Source organism: Pseudophryne corroboree, chromosome 11 (genome assembly GCF_028390025.1).
Source record: "Pseudophryne corroboree isolate aPseCor3 chromosome 11, aPseCor3.hap2, whole genome shotgun sequence".
Lineage (NCBI taxonomy): Eukaryota > Metazoa > Chordata > Amphibia > Anura > Myobatrachidae > Pseudophryne > Pseudophryne corroboree.
This window is the reverse complement of record NC_086454.1, coordinates 217,246,074-217,273,164: the sequence shown is the minus strand read 5'-3', so window position 1 is coordinate 217,273,164 and position 27,091 is coordinate 217,246,074. Positions and strand designations below refer to the sequence as shown.

The window sequence follows — 27,091 nt, the reverse complement described above, 5'->3', positions numbered from 1 at the left end:
GCATCTTCAGATGCATCGACTGATAACCCTGTCTCCAAGGACCAGGGTGTCTCTGCTGTGGTGGCTGCAGAGTGCTCATCTTCAGGAGGGCCGCAGATTCGGCATACAGAACTGGGTCCTGGTGACCACGGATGCCAGCCTTCGAGGCTGGGGGGCAGTCACACAGGGAAGAAACTTCCAGGGACTATGGTCAAGCCAGGAGACTAACCTACACATAAATATTCTGGAACTGAGGGCCATTTACAATGCCCTAAGTCAGGCAAGACCCCTGCTTCAAAACCAGCCGGTACTGATCCAGTCAGACAACATCATGGCAGTCGCCCATGTAAACCGACAGGGCGGCACAAGAAGCAGGATGGCGATGGCAGAAGCCACAAGGATTCTCCGATGGGCGGAAAATCACGTGTTGGCACTGTCAGCAGTCTTCATTCCGGGATTGGACAACTGGGAAGCAGACTTCCTCAGCAGGCACGACCTCCACCCGGGAGAGTGGGGACTTCATCCAGAAGTCTTCCAGCTGATTGTAAACCGTTGGGAACGGCCACAGGTGGACATGATGGCGTCCCGCCTAAACAATAAGCTAGAAAGCTGTTGCGCCAGGTCGAGAGACCCTCAGGCAATAGCTGTTTACGCTCTAGTGACACCGTGGGTGTACCAGTCGGTTTATGTGTTCCCTCCTCTTCCTCTCATACCCAAGGTACTGAGGATAATAAGAAAAAGAGGAGTAAGAACTATACTCATTGTTCCGGATTGGCCAAGAAGAGCTTGGTACCCGGAACTTCAAGAACTGATCTCAGAGGACCCATGGCCTCTGCCGCTCAGACAGGACCTGCTGCAGCAGGGGCCCTGTCTGTTCCAAGACTTACCGCGGCTGCGTTTGACAGCATGGCGGTTGAACGCCGGATCCTGAAGGAAAAGGGCATTCCGGAGGAAATCATCCCTACGCTGATTAAAGCTAGGAAAGAAGTGACCGCAAACCATTATCACCGCATATGGCGAAAATATGTTGCGTGGTGTGAGGCCAGGAAGGCCCCAACGGAGGAATTTCAGCTGGGCCGTTTTCTGCACTTCCTACAGTCAGAGGTGACTATGGGCCTAAAATTGGGTTCCATTAAGGTCCAGATTTCGGCTCTGTCGATTTTCTTCCAGAAAGAACTGGCTTCACTGCCTGAAGTTCAGAAATTTGTTAAGGGAGTGCTGCATATTCAGCCCCCTTTTGTGCCTCCAGTGGCACCTTGGGATCTTAACGTGGTGTTGGATTTCCTAAAGTCACATTGGTTTGAGCCACTTTAAAACCGTGGATTTGAAATATCTCACGTGGAAAGTGGTTATGCTGTTGGCCTTGGCTTCGGCCAGGCGTGTGTCAGAATTGGCGGCTTTGTCATGTAAAAGCCCTTATCTGATTTTCCATACGGATAGGGCAGAATTGAGGACTCGTCCCCAGTTTCTCCCTAAGGTGGTATCAGCTTTTCATTTGAACCAACCTATTATAGTGCCTGCGGCTACTAAAGACTTGGAGGATTCCAAGTTGTTGGACGTAGTCAGGGCCCTGAAAATTTATGTTTCCAGGACAGCTAGTGTCAGGAAAACTGACTCGCTATTTATCCTGTATGCACCCAACAAGCTGGGTGCTCCTGCTTCGAAGCAGACTATTGCTCGCTGGATCTGTAGTACGATTCAGCTTGCACATTCTGCGGCTGGACTGCCGCATCCTAAATCAGTGAAGGCCCATTCCACGAGGAAGGTGGGCTCTTCTTGGGCGGCTGCCCGAGGGGTCTCGGCTTTACAACTTTGCCGAGCAGCTACTTGGTCGGGGTCAAACACATTTGCTAAATTCTACAAGTTTGATACCCTGGCTGAGGAGGACCTAGAGTTTGCTCATTCGGTGCTGCAGAGTCATCCGCACTCTCCCGCCCGTTTGGGAGCTTTGGTATAATCCCCATGGTCCTTACGGAGTCCCAGCATCCACTTAGGACGTCAGAGAAAATAAGATTTTACTCACCGGTAAATCTATTTCTCGTAGTCCGTAGTGGATGCTGGGCGCTCATCCCAAGTGCGGATTGTCTGCAATACTTGTATATAGTTATTGTTTAACTAAAGGGTTATTGTTGAGCCATCTGTTGAGAGGCTCAGTTATATTTCATACTGTTAACTGTGTATAGTATCACGAGTTATACGGTGTGATTGGTGTGGCTGGTATGAGTCTTACCCGGGATTCAAAATCCTTCCTTATTGTGTCAGCTCTTCCAGGCACAGTATCCTAACTGAGGTCTGGAGGAGGGTCATAGAGGGAGGAGCCAGTGCACACCAGGTAGTCCTAAAGCTTTCTTTAGTTGTGCCCAGTCTCCTGCGGAGCCGCTATTCCCCATGGTCCTTACGGAGTCCCAGCATCCACTACGGACTACGAGAAATAGATTTACCGGTGAGTAAAATCTTATTTTCTGACATTAACCCGGTTACCACTAAAAAGGGTATTCTGTTTGGGGAGAAAAAGCAGCCAGTGACTTTTCCCCCATCTGATGAGTTAAATGAACTATGTGAAGAAACGTGGTGTTCCCCTGATAAGAAACTAGTAATTTCTAAGAGGTTACTGATGGCGTACCCTTTCCCGCCAACGGATAGGTTACGTTGGAAAACATCCCCTAGGGTGGACAAAGCGCTCACACGCTTATCTAAAAGGGTGGCACTGCCGTCTCAGGATACGGCCGCCCTAAAAGAGCCTGCGGATAGAAAGCAGGAAGCTATCCTGAAGTCTGTATATACACACTCAGGTACTATACTGTTTACGGGGGCCATTAATGCCAATTCCCATCTTGTAAACCGTGCTGATGAGACGTGCCTGGTTTGAGCAGAATTCAGTAAAGCTGACACTGCATGTGGTGTATGAATTGTGAGGTTGTGTCCTAGCACTACATCTTCGCTTTTACTTACTAGCAATGCTATCGCTGCAACACTTCGCAAGCATGTGGGGAGGGATCGCGCTACCATGTCTAGCTGAGCGCTATAGTAGGCTACCGGCCTGCTGGCATCACCATGCTTCTGGGTTAAAACACCTGCTGCGCACCCAGCACTCTCTGTTCCGTACAGCTCAAAGGGTTTCCCATAGTCAGGCATACCTAATGCCGGTGCCTGCGTTAGGCACTGTTTCTCCTTCATCCACTAGGGGCCACTGGAGCGTAGTTACAATGGGGATATAGTAGGCAGTAATTGGGAGCTGGCACTTTAAAATTCTCAACCTGTGGCTAGCTCCTCCCCTACTATCTCCCCTCCAAGCCAGTCTTAGTATGTGCCCGATGTGAGCTGGTTCACTTGGGTTTAGCTGAAGAAATTTTTCTTTTTTCTTTATTATTTTATTTTTCTTTCTTACAGACTGGCAGCTCTGCCACTGCCAGTCTGCACCGTGGGAGCTGCCGGCGGGGTCCCATCGCAGCTGCGTGCGGCTAGGGATGGGCCCCGGCTGAGGGAGACACTGAGCTCTCCTGAGTCGGCGGACACCGCTGCGTGCGGCGCGTGTCGCGGCCACTCCATCCAGCAGAAGATTCCGGCAGCATGGCAGCGGTGAGTATCAAAAATGGCCGGACACCGCTGCGTGCGGCTCGTGTCGGGGCCACTCCATCAGAAGATGAGTACAAAAGGGACCGGACACCGCTGCGTGCGGCGTGTGTCGGAGCCTCGGGGTCGAGTTGGAGTACGCCTAAAGTGTGGTGAGTACAAACATCCCCCCTTGTCACTGATGTATGTTTTATCATGTGTTTGAAGTGCTTGCTTCGGCAGCACTAAATTGGAACGATATAGAGAAGTTTAGCAAAGCCCCTGCGCAGCATGAGCCCTGTGCAAGGATGACATGCAAATTCTTGAAGCGTTCCATATAATCCTGACCAGAATTAAACAGTTTCAGTTTTCAACATAGGTATGGTCCCCTATACTCCAGTCATAGAAGGCTGGAGTGCATCAAAGGCGCTTAATAATTTGAACTTGGCGCCATTATATGGGGGGCGGAGCTTCAGCCCGCTCTGTAAGCGGGCTCAGCGCTCTTCACTACCCGGCTGCAGAAGGCAGCCGGGGGATACACAGTGAGAATAGAAGCTGTATGCCAGAGTCTAAGGAGCATACTTAGCACATTATTATTTGCAAAAGTGAGTCATTATTGCTCACACAGCTAGGCTCCAGACTCTGGCACACAAGGTCACATGGGACTCGGTGCATGAAACGCTCCCCGGCCACAGCTTACAAGCGGCCGGGGAGATACAGGGCGCTTCCCGCTTATGGTAGAGCAGGTTTAAATTTGGCGCCGAAGCGGAGGGGGCGGAGCTAACTCCCGCTCTGTTCGGCGGGCTAAGCGCACTCCGTCCCCCGGCCGCTACAGGACACGCCGCTGCACTGTCACACCGCTCCCCGGCCGCTGCAAGCTCCCTTCCCTCTCCGGGCTGTTCAGGGAGGATAAAGGTAGGATGTGGGGGTGAAGGCTATTCCCGCTTTGCTCAGCGGGCTCCCGGCGGCGGATCGCAGCGTTCACTGCCTCTAGACACAAATCCTGTCTCAGGGGGGGTTTTTAAATTTTCTGTGCAGGGAGTTGCTGACATTCCTCCCTGCAGGAGAGTCCTCTGACAGGCATTTCATACAGGAGCCTGCTCTATTACAGGAGCTGGGGCTCATCTCATAATGATTCAAAAATGTGCACAATTTATTTACCATACATATACTACAGTATTTATCTACCCTAATGGGTTCACATACAGGGTTGGATTCACTGTGGGTGTGTATATATATATATATATATAGATGTGTATGTATGAATATATATATATATAGATGTGTGGAGGTATGTATATAGATATATGCATACAATGCCGTATATAGGGCAGTGCGGATGGTGTGGTGGTTGGCGTTGCTGCCTTGCGGCATGGAGGGCGTGGGTCTGGTTCCTACCAGTGCCCTACTTTTGTGTAGTTTGTACAGAGGTGTCCACATACATCTTTAAGATAAAACAAACCACTTCCGCAATGTTTTCTAATAACAAAATACCTCCTTGCCACATAACAATTTCCCCCATCTTTTCTCACAGTCTGGTCACCATTTTGAAAAGCCAGCGGAACCTCCGAGAAACATCTGGTGCACCTAAATTTAGCGGTACACTACATACAGTGTGGTCTTCCCTTTATTATTCCTTGGCTAGTTACTAATGCTATTTGTAATTTGGGGAATGCGTGTAAGGCATCAGACAAATAGCGCTGCGGCTCAGTACGCTAGTAGCGGGTATCTGTACAGGGGGACCAGGGTTTGAAAATAAAGAAACTTTAAGGGGAGCCCCTATAGCCTAGGGCTAAGACTCCTGTCCCACAGCGCAGCGCTACTGGTTCAGGTCTCCGCTGCTCCAGAAAGTTTATTTGATGTCGGTCACTATATATTATAGTGCAGACTTTACATATGGCTGTGTTTCTTTAACCCACCTTTTCTCCTCTCACCTGGGATAGTTAAAGAATTCCCTCTTAGGTGTGAAGTATGCGGTGGAGCCATCTGCAGAGCCCTCCACGCGCCTGCAGGACACTCCTGTTGAACAGCTCAGATTATACAGGTAATGTCACTATTAACCAGAGATCTTGTACGTCATTTCACCTCTCCAGGTTTCTAAAGGAACCTTGCTAACCTTCCAGGTTACAATACTAATGATGTCTGTTTTCTGTGGAGTCTGAACCAGTGTCTCAGAATATCCAGGTGCATTATACAGCAGTTCGTCTGGTACTGCAGGTAAAGGAGGCGGACACGTCAAGTCCATCAGGGTTCGACGCCAATGACGAAATGACAGCGACTGGCCCAGTCTCGGATGAGCTGGGCAGGCTCCGGTAGGCGGCCGTCAGACACCCGAACACACAAAATCAGGTATCAAACAATGTTTGTTTTCCCTACCCTCTTCCCACAGTCGTCAGGAGATGGTATCAGAACTTTTCTAGGATATACCCCTCGATGTACCGCCGGTCCAACAAGCTGCCGTTTTCCTGAGCAACCTTGTTCAGGGACCCATCGAAGACATATACGGCAGCATGTTTCTACCTTGTCCGGAACAGGTAGGTTGTGGAACAATTGTCCTCTAGGTTACAGGATGTTTCACATCAGGATCAATTGATACTTTGGTACAGGTCCGAATCACGATTCTGCTCTATGATCTTTGAAGGTCACCACGTCTGCAGACTCGGACCCTGCATTTTCGCTTGGGCTGTCTTAAACCGTCGACCTCTGGGGCTGCGACTGTGACAGGTGAACATGTAATCCTACGGGGCAGATGGTTCAGGGGAAGGAACTTTCTGCAGGATTTCTTGAACCATTGGAGGTAAGTCCACTTTGCTTTCTCCTAATACTGCCCCAGCTCCAAGACAGACCGTTACCGGTCTTTCCTTTAGATTTTTCCGTGACCCTTCGGAAACTTTCGACTCCACACGGGCGATATTTCAGTCGCCAGGGGATCTCAAAAAAAAAAAAAAAAAAAAAAAAAAAAAGAGCTGAAGCAGAGGTTCAGCATCATCCTTATAAACCCACTACAGGTCAGACTTTCCTACCACCTGGAGGGTCCCAGGGTAGGCGCAGGTCGGTGGTCCTATGGGAAGAACTGAGAAGGCTGGGGCAAACTAGATTTCGGAACAACCATCTCAGGAGTCCCTCGGCAGGGGGCGGCCGATTTACGATGACAAGAGTCATACTGCAGGCGGCGCTCCATATGCTTCTAACCGCAAAGAGGGTTGATCCCTGTTTTTCACATATCATTTGAATCGGGACAGTTCTCAGGCCTTTGTTTTCTTCTCACGTTCCGAAGCCAGTTGGCTCGGCCAGACCTATTCTGGCCTTACAATCCTTTCAGTCTGTGATTGCCTTTTTTTTTTTTTTTTTGAACAAGAAAGGGAGTTTTTACGTGTCCCTTGTCTTCAGAGATGCCTGTTTACTGATTTCAGTTGGACGGGCTTTTCTCAGATTCACATTACAGGATTCTCATTTTCACTGTCAGTCCTTTCCTCTCGGTATCTCTTCCGCTCCCACAGAGTTCAGGAAGATCACAGAATAACTCTTTCAAGGGCAGAAGGTGACGTTGGTTCCCTAAATGGACAATCTACTGCTGCTTTCCCACTCTGTACATTAGGTGGCTTCTGAATATCCGGAGGATCCAGGAGCTTATGGTTCAACACAGATCCAATTTATGCTCCTCATAGACGTTTCTCAACTTGGTCCGTCAGAGGATTTTTCCTTCCTCGGCACCAGGTACTCTATTCCTTCAGTCAAGTTGCGACGCAAGGAGTGGTCGCCTCCATTCCTCTCTGAGCGGGGGACAACATTCCTCTCTGAACGGGGGACAACATCCCTCTCTGAGCGGGGGACAACAATCTTCTTTCCGGGTCAAGCCACCAGGTCAGACTCCCGGGGGAGAAAACATTCCCCGGAGTTTTGTCAGCTGGTCCGCTGTGGGCGGAGATTTCGGATCGACCTCAGGGCGTTCTGACTGACTTTTTAACCCTTTACTACTCTCGGGCGTGAGCTCGGGCAGTAGCCGAGGAGGCCCTCAGGGCTCCGGGGAGTTTTCTGGTTATTCTATCCGGCCTCCCTTTTTAATTTCTACCTCCGGTTCGGTAACACAGGAGGGGATTATGCGTGCTAGTCCTCTCGGTGGCTCTGGTTGGGCCACAGATGTCTTGAAGATACAGATACACCTGTTGTCAGTAGAGGAGCCTATGCTACTACCTCGACTGGACTGTCCACTTCAACAACTTTTCCTTGTTCAATCTTACACTGGTTCCGTGTAACCGTGTGACTGTTCACGAGACCTCAGAAGGGAGTAGTTCCCTAGGTTGGTTAGGCCTACCGGGCCCCGATTTCAGAAGTCTGTTACCTCTTCTCGCTTTTGCCACTTTTGGAAAACTGTATCGGACATAATAAGCATAAAAGGGGTTTTCCCCTTCTTTCAGTTACCATTCAGCCGTCATCTTTGGTTTCTCTGGGAGGTATTGCTCCGCTGCGCTTCATACCACACTGACCTGAATTTTAGGTCTCTGTTTTTTTTCGGTTTTCTTCCAAAAGAGATTAGCCTAGCGGCCGTAGGTTCGGCCTCTTTTTCAGGGAGTGCTCTATGGCATCTCCCCCGGCTGAGTTTCGGTCTCAGCGGTCGTTTCTTCCTGAGGGGATGTCCATTTTTCCAACAAATCTGACACTAGTGTTTTTTGGTCCTCTTTGAATGTTGTCATGGCTCGCCGACTCTCCCTACAGAGGTCTTCGGCTATTCGACAAAGTGTTTTCTTCTTGGTGCTGTACAATGCTCCCGTGCTAAATAGCCGGGGTCCCAACATACGCTGGGCCGTTGGATACATCTAACCATCAGACAGTCTTCTTGGAGGTTGCTAGGGAGCCTCCGTATTCCATTTCAGCGCACTTAACGCGCGTGGTAAGACCTTTGTGGGCGGCTGCCCGTGGGGTCTCCATAAATAGTTTGTCGGGCGGCTACTTGGTCGGACTGACATTCCTATTGTCAAATTCTACAAGTTTGACACTTTTGCGGCCTCTGCATCACAATTTGGCCGAGCAGTTTTTACAGGACTCGCAGCGCTCTCCCGCCCGTTTTTGGGAGCTCTGGGACGTCCCCATTGTAACTACGCTCCAGTGGCCCCTAGTGGATGAAGGAGAAAACAGGATTTTGGTACTTACCGATAAATCCCTTTCTCCGATTCCACAGGGGCCACTGGACGCCCGCCCAGCGCTGTTCCTCCTTGTTTTTTGCTTAACGGTTTGCAGATCACCATATGACTGCTTGTTGAGTTCAGGCTAGCCTGGTTTTTTGTCAGGTTCTGTTCCAGGTTTAGTTTGGGTTATCCTGGTTTACAGGGCGTCATTAACCTCCTCTACCTTAAGGTTTGTTTATTCCATCTCTCATCGGGCACAGTTTTACGTAGACTGGCTTGGAGGGGAGATAGTAGGGGAGGAGCTAGCCACAGGTTGAGAATTTTAAAGTGCCAGCTCCCAATTACTGCCTACTATATCCCCATTGTAACTACGCTCCAGTGGCCCCTGTGGAATCGGAGAAAGGGATTTATCGGTAAGTACCAAAATCCTGTTTTCAGTCTCTCAAATGCCATCTCAAGACTCGTCTGTGTGCGAAATCCGATCTGGTTTGCTTGATGAGACCATCTCCTGCAAAGGTAGGGCTAGTATGGAAAAACCTGGGATCCAATTACGGCAATACCCACACATTCCTAAAAACGTTCTAATCTGTTGCTGGGTTTGTGGCAGGGTCATGTCACGGATTGCTTGAATTCTATCAGCGGTGAGGTGTCTCAGTCCTTGTGTCAGACAGTGTCCCAATTACTTCACCCGGGTCTGGCATAATTGTAACTTATCTTTGGAAACCTTGTGTCCTGTTTCTGAGAGATGAAACAGGAGTTGTTTCGTATCTCTCAGGGACGATTCGAGCGAATCCGAACATAGCAGTAAGTAGTCTACGTATTGTATTAATATTGATCCGTTCTCAGGTTGAAAAGATTGTAAGCAATCATGCAAGGCTTGAGAGAAAATACTTGGACTGTCTATGAAACCTTGTGGTAAGCGAGTCCAGGTGTACTGAACTCCTCTATATGTGAATGCGAATAAGTATTGACTGTCAGGGTGCAGAGGTACCGAGAAGAAGGCGGAGCAGAAGTCAATCACAGTGAAAAATTTGGCAGTGGGAGGGATTTGCATAAGGATGACAGCTGGATTTGGCACTACGGGGAATTGACTCTCAACTATTTTGTTGATCCCCCTTAGATCCTGCACTAATCTGTAACCCCTCCCCCCACTCTTTTTAACAGGGAAGATGGGGCTATTGGCAGTGCTGGACGTCCTTACCAGAATGCCCTGTTGTAGCAAGTGCTCTATTACAGGGTAAACTCCTAACTCCACCTCTGGCTTCAGAGGGTATTGTGGGATTTTTGGAGCTATCCTACCATCTTTTACTTGTACAACTACTGGGGCTACGTTTGCCATTAATCCAGTGTCTTGTCCATCCTTGGTCCAAAGTGATTCCGGTATCTGGGAAATCATTTCCTCTACCTTGGATGGACACCTATTTACAATAACAGTGTGTGACATTAATCTTGTTGGGGAGTCTAGCATATCTTGCGCTTCCTGAGCGTGGTTTTCGGGTATGTCCAAGAACACACCTTCAGGAGTACAATATATAACACATCCCATTTTGCACAGTAAATCTCTCCCTAGGCGATTAGTCGGAGCCGATGCAGCCAGCAGAAAAGAATGCTTGGTGTGCAAAGGCCCTATTGTAATCTCTGCAGGTTTGCTTAAAGGGTAGTGTTGTACTACTCCCGTTACTCCCATAGCTGGAATTGTTTTACCAGTGGTTCTCATGCCCACGGTCGAATGTATCACTGACTTGGCCGTCCCCGTATCTACAAGGAAATTTAGAGATCTACCAGCTACATCAATTGTGACCTCGGGTTCACTTCCAAGGCTCGCAATCAATTTCACTGGCTGCAGATTACAGGTGTGGCCCCATCCCTATGGTGTGTGGCGGCCTCCCTGCATTGCGCTGGCAGCTATTACCTGTGAAGGGGGTAAATGGGAACTATCAGAGACTTGCCAGTCTCTTCTTGGGGGATACCTTTTTGTTTCCCCTGCGTGTGGCTCATAACTCCGTCTCTGCGGTCCTTGATCCCAATTTCATGTGTCATGTCGTTGTCTAGGGGGTTGGTATGATTTTTGTGCATTTTTCAATCTACAGTCTCGTGCAAAATGTCCCTCTTTATGAAAGTAATAACAAGTTGCCACATTTGACTTATCCACAGGGGTCTGAGGTTTATGCTGAAGTGGCCTTGTGGTTAGAGCCTGTATACTTACGGCCATCAGCTTATCACTCTGTGACTCCCTGTGTCTGGTGATATTCCGATCGTGCCCCATAGCGGCCTCTCCCAAAGCAGCCACCGACATACCTCTCCAATCTGGTCTAGTGGTCTGTACTCTATTCCTTAATGTTTCTTTTAAACCATCCATTAACACAGAAACTGCTACTTCCCTATGATGTACATTTGTTTTGATGTCTTCTATACCAGTGTACTTAGCCATTTCCTGTAGTGCCCGATGGATATACTCCGAAGCAGTTTCCCCTTCTTTTTGTTTTATGGAAAAATTTTTGCTCCATTTTACAACAGCAGGGAAATCTACTCCTAGCTGCAAATTAATTCTTTTCACATTATCTTGATTGTACTCCTCAGTAAGGGGTACCTCTTCATCTAGTCTACAGTCAGCTATAAACTTCGCGGAGTCGACATTGGAGGGTAAACATGCCCTCAGCAATACCTGCCAATCTTTGTTATTGGGCTCCACAGTATTTCCTAGCTCTCTAATGTACTTCTGGCTTGCAACTAGATCTTTCCTAGGATCAGGGAATTCAGACACCATTGATCTTAATTCCGTTCGGGAAAAGGGGCAGTGCATGGCGATGTTTCTGACAGGAGTGACTCCTGAAGTGTCAGTTTTCCCATTTGGTACTGCAATTACCCTGACAGGATTAAGTTCAATAACATCATTCTGAGTAGATTCTACAACATATGGTGTAATGGTCTCTGCATAGTGTACAGTGCCGTACTTACCAGTTGATACGACCTCACCTGTCCCTCCACTAGGGGCCTTTGATACTTCTCTTACGGGTTGGGCCGTGCCCACTGTCGTTTCTGCTATGGTGGCTGCTAAAGAGAGTGCCACTATTGTTGTGGGCTCATCCTCTTGGTCACAATCCTGGGGAAAGTTCAAAACAGGGTACAGCTTGCACGGGTTAGTATTAGCATCAACAATCTTAGTTACATTATTCTTAACATCTATACATTTATTAAGTGCTTGTTTATCATACCCCAGTGTGCAACTCTCTGTAGCCAATTTCTCTCCCATTATGTATGGTGGTGGGGGAGCGGTGGCTATCAGTTTTCTGATAGGGTTAGATCCAGCCGCTTGAGCCAATCCTCTTTGTATTTCACCCTCCTGTTGCCATAACTGTAAATAGTCATAATGCTTGATCCGTCTCTTTGCAGATTTAATGAGACATATCCTTCTCCTTAGATTCTGTAACACCTCAGGGCTAAAACTGGCTACCCGTGGGAACTTTTCCCCATCATGCACAGTCATTCTTTCCCATTCATCGCACAAAACCTCTGTGTGTGAACCGTATTTCTCACATATGATATACCTTGCCGACCCTATTGGCCGGTTTACTAAATCAACCTGAACCAGGGTTGATCGTCCCCTTCCTGAACAACTGGCCCCCATCTTTGCAGGTGTTGCTTTCATTACCTCTGACCTTCAAATCAGGGTCTTCAGCGAACCCTTACAAAAACCAAGTTGCCCGGGGTAAGCTGACTGTGAAAGTTCGACCGAGTGCTTTCACCCACTCTCGCCCACGTTGGCCAGTACTTCAATCACTGACTCAGAGCTGCTGTACCCAACCTAGGGCTCCTAGGAACCTTTATTTAATGGAACATGTGGGGGTGATCCGCAGAGCACTTACCCTTCCCAGTAACTATTGGTTGTTAGAGAATTCCCGAGTGACCAGCGAACCTCCCTTAAAATAAAAAAAATTACACAAATCACGTTAGAATGTACAAATAGCGTTTATGACCCCTCTAGCGTACGCAAATGGTACTGGGTCAAGTTACAAACTAATGCACACAATTACATGCAGTACAATCGTACTGCACATAAGCAACTAATCTTATGTGCGGAACGACCAGCGGAATCAAAAATTGCGGCTGCGACTTCCTTCAGCCAGAGCGTAATGGCCTATATGGGTACCACACCAACCCGCCTGGGGTTGTGCTTATTGACTTTATCTATAGCGGACTTCCTAGTCTGCTGTACCTAGACCTCCTGGTCCGTGACCTCCTGGTCTGTGTCTACAGTAGACCTCCTGGTCTGCTATACTCTAATGCTCTAGTTTCAATATTTAACAAGGGATGCCTCCCAAGCCACCACGCGCCGTCACTTTCGCGGATGTCCTCACGAGAACTCGACTTCCTGGGGTTCCAACCAAAATGAGAAAATACATATATATATATATATATATATATATATATATATATATACACACGCTCTTTCACCGCATATACTCTTTACTTTTGTTTCTGTACAGAAATCCCTTTCATTCAGTATCACAGTCTAGTCCCGAAAGGAGTTACAACTAGAGAAGGATCTTTACGCTAAAATTTAGGACACTGAGATTGACTTGTGCTATTATCGCGTTGCCTCCGTATCGCCTACTAAAACAATACTATCGTGTGATTTGTATTTCGTGGGCGTACCCAGACGCTCTGTTGCGTAATATATACGCTCCGTGCGTCGGCCCTTGCGTCGCGTACGCTAGTCTCACCCTTTGTTAGAGACACGTGTACGCAAGCCAGATATGTCCACAGAAATACAACTAACACGTTTATATCAATGTAAATGCTCTTTAACTGTAATCATCTACCGAGCACCACACAGATCTTTCCTTGTATCTTTAGGCAAAGCCGTGTGTGTGTTTTTACAAATTACCCCTTAATGTATTATTTTTACTTTTTAACTACCAATAGCAACAAATCTTTCTCAGCACGTTATCAATTATGAAATGGCAAACAGGAAGGTGAGATGTGAAAATTACACAAATGGAAAAAAAGAAATACAGGTGCGTGCGTGTGTGCGTACGCAAAACAGAAATAAACCGTTTTTTAAGACAATAGCGTATTGTTCTTACCTTCCGGTACCGGATTCCACCAGCACTCCTACAGCGTAGCGATGCAGACGCTTATCTAGTCAGCATTACCGTATCCCTCACCACTAGTACGGATACGAAGGGATACTACGTTCCCGCCCTTTGCTGGCAGATAAAGTCTGTGTTCGCTAGTGCGGATATGTGGAGGACGGACGAGCCGCCGATTGATAAAGCCGATTATTTATCGAATAACATTCACTGTAAATGGGTAAGAGACTCAGTACGCAATTGGCGTATGGGGTACCGTAAGGGTACACACTTAGCGTAGCAGACGCTAGGCCGTCGCCGAGACGCACGAGCGGCACGTTCGCTCACGGCTTAAGCTTGGTATCGAGCACGCTATAGGCGGTCCGAGTACCGTAATGTTACTCTGCTAGCGTAGAGTATGCTGAGCCCGCGAGTGGAACACGAGCGGCGCAGACGCTCACGGGATGACACTCAGTAAACCTTGTATGCAACACACTAAAAGATTGAATCTATATTGTAAACCTTACTACTGAAGTACTGTTAGGATATAATGCAACTTAACCTTGTTAATATAAAAGATGCTTGAGCGATTAAGATGCTCCGAATACCCTCAGCAATGTAATAAACACACAATACCTTGCTAAGGCTCCAAAACCTTTACTAACGAGATTTAAGTACGTAAAAAGGGGAAAACAGATAACATCTTATACTCTACAGGCTAACCTCAATATCTAACAGAATAACTACACATAAATACACAATAGCTGCACAATCGCAAATAATAACATACAATGAGAGAGAGAAAAAGGCTAACACAATAAGAGAATGAAATGGCTACAGAGAACTTACACACGTGGGGAATGATCGCTGCGCAGTCCTGGAAACCAGCTCCGAGTTAGTCAATGATGAAAACCGTTTGTGGAGAGAAGACTGAGCTGGCCAGGCTGGCTGTTTCTTATATACACTGCGTACAGTACACTACAAAGGGATCTATAATCTCATTGTTCATTGGACACAGGAATGTCTCCTCGCATTATAACAAAAGGTCATAGGTTGGTTTGAACAGGTGGGCTGTGACTATATCAAACTGCTCAGGTGGGAGGGAATCTCAGGATTCCCGCCGCATGGATAATGAACCGCAAATATAGTAAATGTCCAGAAACTGCTAATAGACCTAACTATACGCACGAGCGATTAATCTTTACCTAACCAGCACCGGATTGTTTCTAATAAAATGTTCTTTAGTTAGGTACCAAACACCACCGCTCAGACCCTGTCTGACCCTTCGTATCATGCAAAGAGGAATTCCTCTGTTCACTGACCAGTTACATTAAACAAACTTACAGTTATTATTAGGGGGAACATTACCTATAAAACATACCTTTCAGATTAACTATGTAACGATTGAGTCGCCCACTAAACGCACACAAACTCTATCATAAATGCACATACCACGCGCCCGAGCGCATGGCCGAGGAGATGCCATCACGCAGCTGCGAGTATCCGCACGCACAGGATAGAATGTGCACGTGCAGCGGGCAAGCGCATGGGGTGAATATATGGCAACGTGTAGCATGATATTTTTCGACTTTGACAATGGCGTGACGGTTGAACGCCAGATCCTAGCCCGATAGGGTATTCCCAGTGAAGTAATTCTCAAACTTCTTCAGGCTAGAAAAGAAGTAAAGGCAAAGCATTACCACCGTATTTGGAGAAAATATGCATCTTGGTTTGAATCCAAGAAGGCTCCTACGGAAGATTTTCACCTGGGGCGTTTGCTCCATTTCCTACAAGCAGGTGTGGATGCGGGCCTAAAGTTAGGCTCTATTAAAGTACAGATTTCGGCCTTGTCGATCTTTTTTCAAAAAGAATTGGCCTCCCTTCTGGAAGTGCAGACCTTCGTAAAAGGCATGCCACACATCCTACCTCCCTTTGTGCCCCCAGTGGCACCATGGGACCTTAATGTGGCGTTGCAATTCTTGCAATCGCATTGGTTTGAATCTTTGCGCAAGGTTGAGATAAAATTCCTAACTTGGAAAGTTGTCATGTTGTTGGCCTTGGCGTCTGCAAGGCGAGTGTCTGAGTTGGCGGCTTTGTCTCACAAAAGCCCCTATTTGATTTTCCATGCTGATAGAGCGAAGTTGAGAACTCGTCAGCAGTTTCTGCCAAAAGTGGTTTCATCTTTTCATGTTAACCAGCCAATTGTGGTGCCAGTGGCCACTGACGCTTTGGCAGAGTCAAAGTCTCTCGATGTGGTCAGAGCTTTGAAGATCTGTGTCGCCAGAACGGCGCAGATTAGGAAAACAGAGGCTCTGTTTTGTCCTGTGGGCTCGCAACAAAATTGGGGCTCCTGCTTCTAAGCAGACTATTGTGCGCTGGATTTGTAATACGATTCAGCAGGCTCATTCTACGGCAGGATTGCCGTTACTGAAATCGGTGAAAGCCCATTCTACCAGAAAGGTGGTCTCATCCTGGGCGGCGGCCCGGGGAGTCTCGGCGTTACAACTTTGCCGAGCTGCTACTTGGTCGTGGTCAAACACCTTTGCAAAGTTTTACAAGTTTGATACCCTGGCTGAGGAGGACCTCTTGTTTGGTCAATCGGTGCTGCAGAGTCGTCCGCACTCTCCCGTCCGTTCTAGAGCTTTGGTATAAACCCCATGGTTCTTGAAGCATCCCCAGCATCCTCTAGGACGTATGAAATAATGGGATTTTAATACCTACCGGTAAATCCTTTTCTCTTAGTCCGTAGATGATGCTGGGCGCCCGTCCCAGTGCGGGCTGCATCTGCAGTTTGGTTATAGTTACGCTCATGTTGCGTTGAGTTCAGTCAATCTGTGACTGTTATTGGTCATGCCGTTGCATGCGTTGTTGTTGAATGCCATGTTGTACGGCGTGTTGGTTGTGTGAGCTGGTATGTATCTCTCCTTAGTTTAAAATAATTAAATATATCCTTTTCCTCGAAATGTCCGTCTCCCTGGGCACAGTTCCTATAACTGGAGTCTGGAGGAGGGGCATAGAGGGAGGAGCCAGTTCACACCCATTCAAAGTCTTATAGTGTGCTCATGTCTCGGATTCCGTCTATACCCCATGGTTCTTGAAGCATCCCTAGCATCCTCTATGGACTAAGAGAAAAGGATTTACCGGTAGGTATTAAAATCCTATTATTTAAGGACTAGATGATATGCATGCAGTGCATGGGTGAGGAGAGGAGACATAAGTGGATCGCATCTTCAATAGCATAAAGGAAATTAGAGCACCTTTCTCATAGGGGTTGCAGACATCCAGCAGAGCCCAAAAACTACTTGTGTGGGCAGTACAGTCTCTGTGCAGGACTACAAACAAATGGAGGAAAATACTTAAATGGAGGAAAATATTTAAATATAAATACAAGCAATTGTGCCACAGAATCAATAGATGGAGTTCCGGTTCCAGCTAATTTCAAGAAAGAAATTATGATTTAAGCTGTGGCAGGTAGTTAGGGTACAGAAAAACGGTAAATAGAGACACATTGTTAAAGTACCCAATAGGGTACAGCAGCACATATGGTGGTATATTTACTAAGGTCCCGATTTTGACCGAGATGCCGTTTTTTCTTCAAAGTGTCATCTCTGTAATTTACTAAGCAAAAATCACGGCAGTGATGAGGGCATTCGTAATATTGTGGTAGTCCTAGGAAAAAAATACGAATCAATACACCATCGGTCAAATACGCCAGCAAATTGGTAGAACTCGGTAATTTACTAAAAAGTGCAAATCACAAAATAACCAAACACTGCCGTGAAAAATTACAAATCGTAATAAAGTGCTAAAAAAACAGACCTGCTTTTTTTTACCGTGATTGGATAGCCATGCACGGATCCACGAGATCCGTGCATGTATATCAGTGGGAAGGGGTGGAAAAGTGTTATTTTTATAAAAAAAATACTTAGAGGTCAGCGGTGAGGTTACTTTCGGTCAACCGCTGACCGCTAAGTTCCCACCATTGGTTACAATGGAGCGCATAGGCGCTACATTGTAACACTGTCGTGTGCTGCCTGTCATACAGTACAGGAGCACACAGCCAATCAGGAGGGTGCCACAACGTGGCGCTCCCTGATTGGCTGATGGAACCCTCTTAGACATAAGTCAGAAGGGGTTCCTGGCATTCGGGGAAAGGGGTCCCATGTGAAAACATGGGGCCCCTTTCAGTTCGAGGTCGGGTATCCGTTTTTTTATTTTGACAAGTACGTGGATTACAAATGGATTACACGAGGGGCCTTCTACCCTGGATTATGTGAGTATAATTTTTTCAACAGGTACACCATGGATTCTACATGGAGAAGAGGACCGACCTGCGTGGGAACATAGGTAAGTATGTATGTTGGTGTGGATGTATGTATTAAAGTTATACTTTCAAGGTGTGTGTGTTATGTCTTTATTGGGGTATTTTTTTAGTAGTAGTACTACAGGTACCAGCGGGCCCGTTTTTCCGCCGCATGCTGGTACTTGTGGTTCTCCAAGTTACCAGCTTGCGGGGGAGGCTTGCTGGGCCTTGTAGTACTGCTACTAAAAACAATATCAAACACTTTTCACTAAGGCTATCAGCCCCCCATCCGCAGCCCTTGGATGGGGGGGGACAGCCTCAGGCTTCACCCCTGGCCCTTGGGTGGCTGGGGGGGGGACCCCTTGATTGAAGGGGTCCCCACTCCCCCAGGGTACCCCGGCCAGGGGTGACTAGTTGGGTATTTAATGCCACGACCGCAGGGCACTGTATAAAAGTGACCCCCGGCTGTGGCATTATCTGTCCAGCTAGTGGAGCCCGGTGCTGGTTTAAAAAATACGGGGGACCCCTACGCTTTTTGTACCCTGTTTTTTTGGAACCAGGACCAGGCGCAGAGCCCGGTGCTGGTTGTTTAAATATGGGGGAACCCATGTCAATTTTTTCCCCATATTTTTGCAACCAGGACCGGCTCAGAGACCGAGGCTGGTTTGGCTTAGGAGGGGGGACCCCACGCAATTTTTTTTTTAAATTAAAACTATTTTAATAACTTAAAAAAGGTGCACAATGAACCCCAGCACGGATCTCACAGATCCGGCCGTGATTCATTGTGTTAAAGTCGGCAGTGTTTTGCAATTTACTCCCGTAAAACACTGCAAAAAAAAAACGAATGACATCGACATAGGTAAAAACGAAAATGCAGAATACGACAGCTTAGTAAATAAGTCGTAAAAAATTCAAAAAGTTGCAGTTTTACACTTTCGATGTCATTCGTGATTAATCTCCCGCCAAATCGGGAGAATTACGATTCTTAGTAAATATACCCCATGGCCTTGATTACAACCGTGCAGTGATAGGCACGGGGAGTGCTTCAGGAAACGCAAAGGCTTTCACCCAGATTTAGTGCCAGTCTAAATGACCAAAAGCAGTGCTAGTGGCTCCTCAGGGGCAGTCCCGGCGGTATCTAGGCATCAGGGATTTGCGGTGAGTTAAAATGCTCAGGAGGCACTGGCTAGTACCAGAGCCGTATTTACACACAATTTGAGCCCAAGGGTTCATGTGGGCATTATACACAGGTACAGCAGTACTGTATATGCTGCTTGAAATTTGGTGAGTCAGAAATGTGCAGAAAATACAGGTGCCTCTGCTGCCATAGACTTTTTTTTTTTTTTTTACTCCAGAGTTTTGACTAAAAAAAAATTATTAGAATAAACAACGAAGCTATTTCTAATATATTCTTTGTATTTTTCATATACTTTATATAGTCAAAACTCTGGCTTGAACGTTAGCATGACGGTAAAGGCTCTGCCTCACCCCACCACACATCACTGCTAGGCAGAGGAATCCGGCTTACCCACAGACTGTGAGAAAACTCCATCCAACATCCAAGATTGCGGCCTATCTACCCTACCAGCAGTGTTTATGGCCAATGGGAGGACGGTGGTAAGCAGATGACCTTCCTGAACACATCCCTGGTGCGGTGTCGGTGGCAGTAATACCAGAGTTCCGTAGAGCTGCAGTAAACCATGGTGACAATGGGATCCGGGTCTCAAGATCGACACTGTCTAGGTCGACAATGTTTAGGTCGACCACTATAGGTCAACAGTCACTAGGTCGACATGGATGAAAGGTCGACAGGGTTTCTAGGTCGACATGTGCTAGGTCGACAGGTCTAAAGGTCGACATGAGTTTTTTTTAAAAACATTTTTCTCTGACGTCCTAGTGGATGCTGGGAACTCCGTAAGGACCATGGGGAATAGCGGCTCCGCAGGATACTGGGCACAAAAGTAAAGCTTTAGGACTACCTGGTGTGCACTGGCTCCTCCCCCTATGACCCTACTCCAAGCCTCAGTTAGATTTTTGTGCCCGGCCGAGAATGGTGCACACTAGGGGCTCTCCTGAGCTTCTTAGTGAAAGTTTAGTTTTAGGTTTTTTATTTTCAGTGAGACCTGCTGGCAACAGGCTCACTGCATCGAGGGACTAAGGGGAGAAGAAGCGAACCTGCCTGCTTGCAGCCAGCTTGGGCTTCTTAGGCTACTGGACACCATTAGCTCCAGAGGGACCGAACACAGGCCCAGCCTCGGAGCTCGGTCCCAGAGCCGCGCCGCCGGCCCCCTTACAGAGCCAGAAGCAAGAAGAGGTCCGGAAAAATCGGCGGCAGAAGACATCAGTCTTCAACAAGGTAGCGCACAGCACTGCAGCTGTGCGCCATTGTTACTCAGGCACACTTCATACTTCGGTCACTGAGGGTGCAGGGCGCTAGGGGGGGGCGCCCTGAGCAGCAATGTAAACACCTTGGCTGGCATAAATACACCACATATAACCCCCAGGGCTATATGGATGTATTTTAACCCCTGCCAGAACTCACCAAAAAGCGGGAGAAAAGGCCGCCGAGAAGGGGGCGGAGCCTATCTCCTCAGCACACGGGCGCCATTTTCCATCACAGCTCCGCTGGAAGGACGTCTCCCTGACTCTCCCCTGCAGTCCTGCACTACAGAAAAGGGTAAAAAAGAGAGGGGGGCACTAATTTGGCGCAGTTTTAATACTAACAGCAGCTATAAAGGGAAAAGCACATTTTATAGTGGTATTCCTGTCTATATATAGCGCTCTGGTGTGTGCTGGCATACTCTCCCTCTGTCTCCCCAAAGGGCTAGTGGGGTCCTGTCCTCTATCAGAGCATTCCCTGTGTGTGTGCGGTGTGACGGTACGATTGTGTCGACATGTTTGAGGAGGAAAATGAGATGGAGGCGGAGCAATTGCCTATTATAGAGTTGTCACCCCCTAGGGAGTCGACACCTGAGTGGATGAGCTTATGGAAGGAATTGCGTGACAGTGTCAGCTCTTTACGACAGACAGTTGACGACATGAGACAGCCGGCTACTCAGCTTGTGCCTGTCCAGGGGTCTCAAACGCCATCAGGGGCTTTAAAACGCCCGTTACCTCAAATTGCAGACACAGACACGGATACTGACTCCAGTGTCGATGATGAGGAGACAAACGTGACTTCCAGTAGGGCCACACGTTACATGATTGAAGCAATGAAAAATGTATTGCATATCTCTGATAATACAAGTACCACTAAAAAGGGTATTATGTTTGGTGAGAAAAAACTGCCTGTAGTTTTTCCTGTATCCGAGGAATTAAATGAAGTGTGTGATGAGGCGTGGGTTTCCCCCGATAAAAAACTGATAATTGCTAAAAGGTTATTGGCATCATACCCTTTCCCGCCAGAGGATAGGGCACGTTGGGAAACACCCCCTAGGGTGGATAAAGCACTCACACGCTTGTCTAAACAGGTAGCACTACCCTCTCCTGATACGGCCGCCCTAAAGGAACCTGCCGATAGAAAGCAGGAGAATATCCTAAAATGTATATACACTCACACGGGTGTTATACTGCGACCAGCAATCGCCTCAGCCTGGATGTGCAGTGCGGGCGTGGCGTGGTCGGATTCCCTGACTGAAAATATTGATACCCTAGATAGGGACAGTATATTACTGACTATAGAGCATTTGAAAGATGCATTTTTATATATGCGTGATGCACAGAGGGATATTTGCCGACTGGCATCAAGAGTTAGCGCGCTGTCCATTTCTGCAAGAAGAGGTTTATGGACGCGGCAGTGGTCAGGTGATGCGGATTCTAAAAGGCACATGGAAGTATTGCCTTATAAGGGGGAGGAGTTATTTGGGGTAGGTCTATCAGACCTGGTAGCCACGGCAACTGCTGGAAAATCCACATTTTTACCCCAGGTAGCTTCTCAACCTAAGAAGACGCCGTATTATCAGGCGCAGTCCTTTCGGCCCCATAAGGGCAAGCTGGCAAAAGGCGCCTCATTTCTGCCCCGTGGCAGAGGGAGAGGAAAAAGGCTGCAGCAAACAGCCAGTTCCCAGGAACAAAAGCCCTCTCCCGCCTCTGCAAAGTCCTCAGCATGACGCTGGGGCTTTACAAGCGGACTCAGGCACGGTGGGGGCCCGTCTCAAGAAGTTCAGTGCGCAGTGGGCCCACTCACAAGTGGACCCCTGGATCCTTCAGGTGGTATCTCAGGGGTACAAATTGGAATTCGAGACGTCTCCCCCTCGCCGTTTCCTAAAGTCTGCTTTACCGACGTCTCCCTCAGACAGGGAGGCAGTATTGCAAGCCATTCACAAGCTGTATTCCCAGCAGGTGATAATCAAGGTACCCCTCCTGCAACAGGAAAAGGGGTACTATTCCACACTATTTGTGGTACCGAAGCCGGACGGCTCGGTGAGACCAATTTTAAATCTAAAATCCTTGAACACTTACATACAAAGGTTCAAATTCAAGATGGAGTCACTCAGAGCAGTGATTGCAAACCTGGAAGAAGGGGACTATATGGTCTCTCTGGAGATACTCCTTCAAAGAAGGGAGTTTTAGTTATCCCTTACTTGGACGATCTCCTGATAAGGGCAAGATCCAGGGAACAGTTGGAAGTCGGGGTAGCACTATCTCAGATAGTGCTGCGGCAGCACGGTTGGATTCTCAATATTCCAAAATCGCAGCTGATCCCGACGACACGCCTTCTATTCCTAGGGATGATCCTGGACACAGTCCAGAAAAAGGTGTTTCTCCCGGAGGAGAAAGCCAGGGAGTTATCCGAGCTAGTCAGAAATCTCCTAAAACCAGGCCAAGTCTCAGTGCATCAATGCACAAGGGTCCTGGGAAAGATGGTGGCTTCTTACGAAGCAATCCCATTCGGCAGATTCCACGCAAGAACCTTCCAGTGGGATCTGCTAGACAAGTGGTCCGGGTCGCATCTTCAGATGCATCAGCGGATAATCTTGTCACCAAGGACAAGGGTGTCTCTCCTGTGGTGGTTGCAGAGTGCTCATCTTCTAGAGGGCCGCAGATTTGGCATTCAGGACTGGGTCCTGGTGACCACGGATGCCAGCCTGAGAGGCTGGGGAGCAGTCACACAGGGAAGAAATTTCCAGGGCTTGTGGTCAAGCCTGGAGACATCACTTCACATAAATATCCTGGAGCTAAGGGCCATCTACAATGCTCTAAGCCTAGCAAGACCTCTGCTTCAAGGTCAGCCGGTGCTGATCCAGTCAGACAACATCACGGCAGTCGCCCACGTAAACAGACAGGGCGGCACAAGAAGCAGGAGGGCAATGGCAGAAGCTGCAAGGATTCTTCGCTGGGCGGAAAATCATGTGATAGCACTGTCAGCAGTGTTCATTCCGGGAGTGGACAACTGGGAAGCAGACTTCCTCAGCAGACACGACCTCCACCCGGGAGAGTGGGGACTTCACCCAGAAGTCTTCCACATGATTGTGAACCGTTGGGAAAAACCAAAGATGGACATGATGGCGTCCCGCCTCAACAAAAAACTAGACAGGTATTGCGCCAGGTCAAGGGACCCTCAGGCAATAGCTGTGGATGCTCTGGTAACACCGTGGGTGTACCAGTCAGTGTATGTGTTCCCTCCTCTGCCTCTCACACCCAAGGTACTGAGAATCATAAGAAGGAGAGGAGTAAGGACTATACTCGTGGCTCCGGATTGGCCAAGAAGGACTTGGTACCCGGAACTTCAAGAGATGCTCACAGAGGAACCGTAACCTCTACCTCAAAGAAGGGATCTGCTCCAGCAGGGACCCTGTCTGTTCCAAGACTTACCGCGGCTGCGTTTGACGGCATGGCGGTTGAACGCCGGATCCTGAAGGAAAAAGGCATTCCGGATGAAGTCATCCCTACCCTGATCAAAGCCAGGAAGGATGTAACCGCACAACATTATCACCGTATTTGGCGTAAATATGTTGCGTGGTGCGAGGCCAGGAAGGCCCCTACAGAGGAATTTCAACTGGGTCGTTTCCTGCATTTCCTGCAAACAGGACTGTCTATGGGCCTAAAATTAGGGTCCATTAAGGTTCAAATTTCGGCCCTGTCGATTTTCTTCCAGAAAGAACTGGCTTCAGTTCCTGAAGTTCAGACGTTTGTCAAGGGGGTACTGCATATACAACCTCCTTTTGTGCCTCCAGTGGCACCTTGGGATCTCAATGTAGTTTTGGGGTTCCTAAAATCACATTGGTTTGAACCACTCACCACTGTGGACTTAAAATATCTCACATATACACAGTGGTAATGCTGTTGGCCCTGGCTTCAGCCAGGCGTGTCTCAGAATTGGCGGCTTTATCCTATAAAAGCCCTTACCTAATTTTTCATACGGACAGGGCAGAATTGAGGACTCGTCCTCAATTTCTCCCTAAGGTGGTTTCAGCGTTTCACCTGAACCAGCCTATTGTGGTACCTGCGGCTACTAGGGACTTGGAGGACTCCAAGTTGCTGGACGTAGTCAGGGCCCTGAAAATATATGTTTCCAGGACGGCTGGAGTCAGGAAATCTGACTCGCTGTTTATCCTGTATGCACCCAACAAGCTGGGTGCTCCTGCTTCTAAGCAGACTATTGCTCGTTGGATTTGTAGTACAATTCAGCTTGCACATTCTGTGGCAGGCCTGCCACAGCCAAAATCTGTGAAAGCCCATTCCACAAGGAAGGTGGGCTCATCTTGGGCGGCTGCCCGGGGGTCTCGGCGTTACAACTTTGCCGAGCAGCTACTTGGTCAGGGGCAAACACGTTTGCTAAATTCTACAAATTTGATACCCTGGCTGAGGAGGACCTGGAGTTCTCTCATTCGGTGCTGCAGAGTCATCCGCACTCTCCCGCCCGTTTGGGAGCTTTGGTATAATCCCCATGGTCCTTACGGAGTTCCCAGCATCCACTAGGACGTCAGAGAAAATAAGAATTTACTTACCGATAATTCTATTTCTCGTAGTCCGTAGTGGATGCTGGGCGCCCATCCCAAGTGCGGATTGTCTGCAATACTTGTACATAGTTATTGTTACAAAAATCGGGTTATTATTGTTGTGAGCCATCTTTCCAGAGGCTCTTCTGTTATCATGCTGTTAACTGGGTTCAGATCACAGGTTATACGGTGTGATTGGTGTGGCTGGTATGAGTCTTACCCTGGATTCAAAATCCTTCCTTATTGTGTACGCTCGTCCGGGCACAGTATCCTAACTGAGGTTTGGAGGAGGGTCATAGGGGGAGGAGCCAGTGCACACCAGGTAGTCCTAAAGCTTTACTTTTGTGCCCAGTCTCCTGCGGAGCCGCTATTCCCCATGGTCCTTACGGAGTTCCCAGCATCCACTACGGACTACGAGAAATAGAATTATCGGTAAGTAAATTCTTATTTTTTGAATTTTTTCATACTTAACGATCCACGTGGACTACGATTGGAACGGTAAAGTGTGCCGAGTGAAGCGAAGGCACCATGCCCGAAGCATGGCGAGCGAAGCGGTGCACTAATTTGGGATCCCGGTCACTCTACGAATAAAACTACACAAAAAAATATATAAATCCTCATGTCGACCTTTAGACCTGTCGACCTAGCACATTTCGATCTAGAAACCCTGTCGACCTTCCATCCATGTTGACCTAGACACTGTCGATTTGATGAACCACACCCGGTGACAATAGCCACTGCCGGCCCGAAAGTTGAGTCTGCGGCTTCTGCTCAGGATAGGCCCCACTGCTTTATGAATAGACTCCTTAGTGACTAACAATTTAATGTTTTTCTTTAAAAACATTTATTTTGTTTATATTTAAAATATATATAGAAAATTAAATCATTCTACTATTTGACTCTAAAAATGAACAGTTCTGTGCCCTTTTATTAATCTGGAAGAAATCTGTGGCTTATGTGTAATAAACTTTCACATGTAAAAGTGGAAATGTTATTGATCTTACATATTGTATACAGGTTGAGTATCCCTTATCCAAAATGCTTGGGACCAGAGGTATTTTGGATATCGCATTTTTCCGTATTTTGGAATAATTGCATACCATAATGAGATATCATGGCGATGGGACCCAAGTCTAAGCACAGAATGCATTTATGTTACATATACACATAATACACACAGCCTGGAGGTCATTTTAGACAATATTTTTTTATAACTTTGTGCATTAAACAAAGTGTGTGTACATTCACACAATTCATTTATGTTTCATATACACCTTATACACACAGCCTGAAGGTCATTTAATACAATATTATTAATAACTTTGTGTATTAAACAAAGTTTGTGTACATTGAGCCATCAAAAAAACAACTCTCACTCTCACTCAAAAAAGTCCGTATTTCGGAATATTCCGTATTTCGGAATATTTGGATATGGGATACTCAACCTGTACATGATTTCAGATTAATAGGTAGTATTACTACGTTTTTCTAAACCTGACACCTAGAGATGAGATTGTTGTTCACATACGAAGACCAGACCTCAGTCATTTAAATAGTCACCGTAGAATTATCTGGTGTCCCTATATCCCTGAGGAAAATGAAGATAATTCTTTAGAGGACACCAGCCAAACTGTTGCTTTATTGCATGAAGATCGGGTAAGCTTCTCTTTCTTATCATACACAGAGTTTTTCCCCGAAAAGTTTTATTTAAGAAAAACAGTATGTTTTATGTTTTTACGCTATATTGACTAGAGCACATTTTATACAATGCATTTTTGTACAATGCATACCTTATTATGTTTTTATGCTTAAGTGAATGTTTTATTATTTTTCTGAAAGGCTTGATTAGCCTATTCTATTAAATATGTTTTTAAGTACTTTACATGTGGGTAAAAATTACAAATACTTCACACTGTGTAACATGGCAGAAGTGCACAGTTTTGTACTAGTTGTAGATAATTTTCTATTGGATTGCTGTGTATGCAAGTATAATGTGGGCATGAACTGTTACTTGAGTCTTGTCTACTGCAGAAGCAGCTTTTGACTGAAATCAACCTGAAAAGCTATGCTTTTTAATGAGTATTCAGGGCATGCGCAGGGATCTGCTTGTGTGTATGC

General features: G+C 47.2%; 1 protein-coding gene and 1 pseudogene across 2 annotated transcripts in view; both read left to right on the top strand.

Moving 5' to 3' along the window:
- EDC4 (enhancer of mRNA decapping 4) overlaps positions 1-27,091 on the top strand; it is a 1,121,437-nt gene that overhangs the window by 294,717 nt on the left and 799,629 nt on the right. The window contains exon 6 of one of the 2 annotated variants that reach the window (XM_063945256.1): positions 26,479-26,629. In XM_063945256.1, coding sequence (XP_063801326.1) covers positions 26,479-26,629 — 151 coding nt within the window. Of the gene's footprint in view, positions 1-19,522; positions 19,650-26,478; positions 26,630-27,091 lie in introns of those variants that run through there. The other variant, XM_063945257.1, reaches the window with a different exon arrangement.
- Positions 3,759-3,874, top strand: LOC134971094 (U6 spliceosomal RNA; annotated as a pseudogene).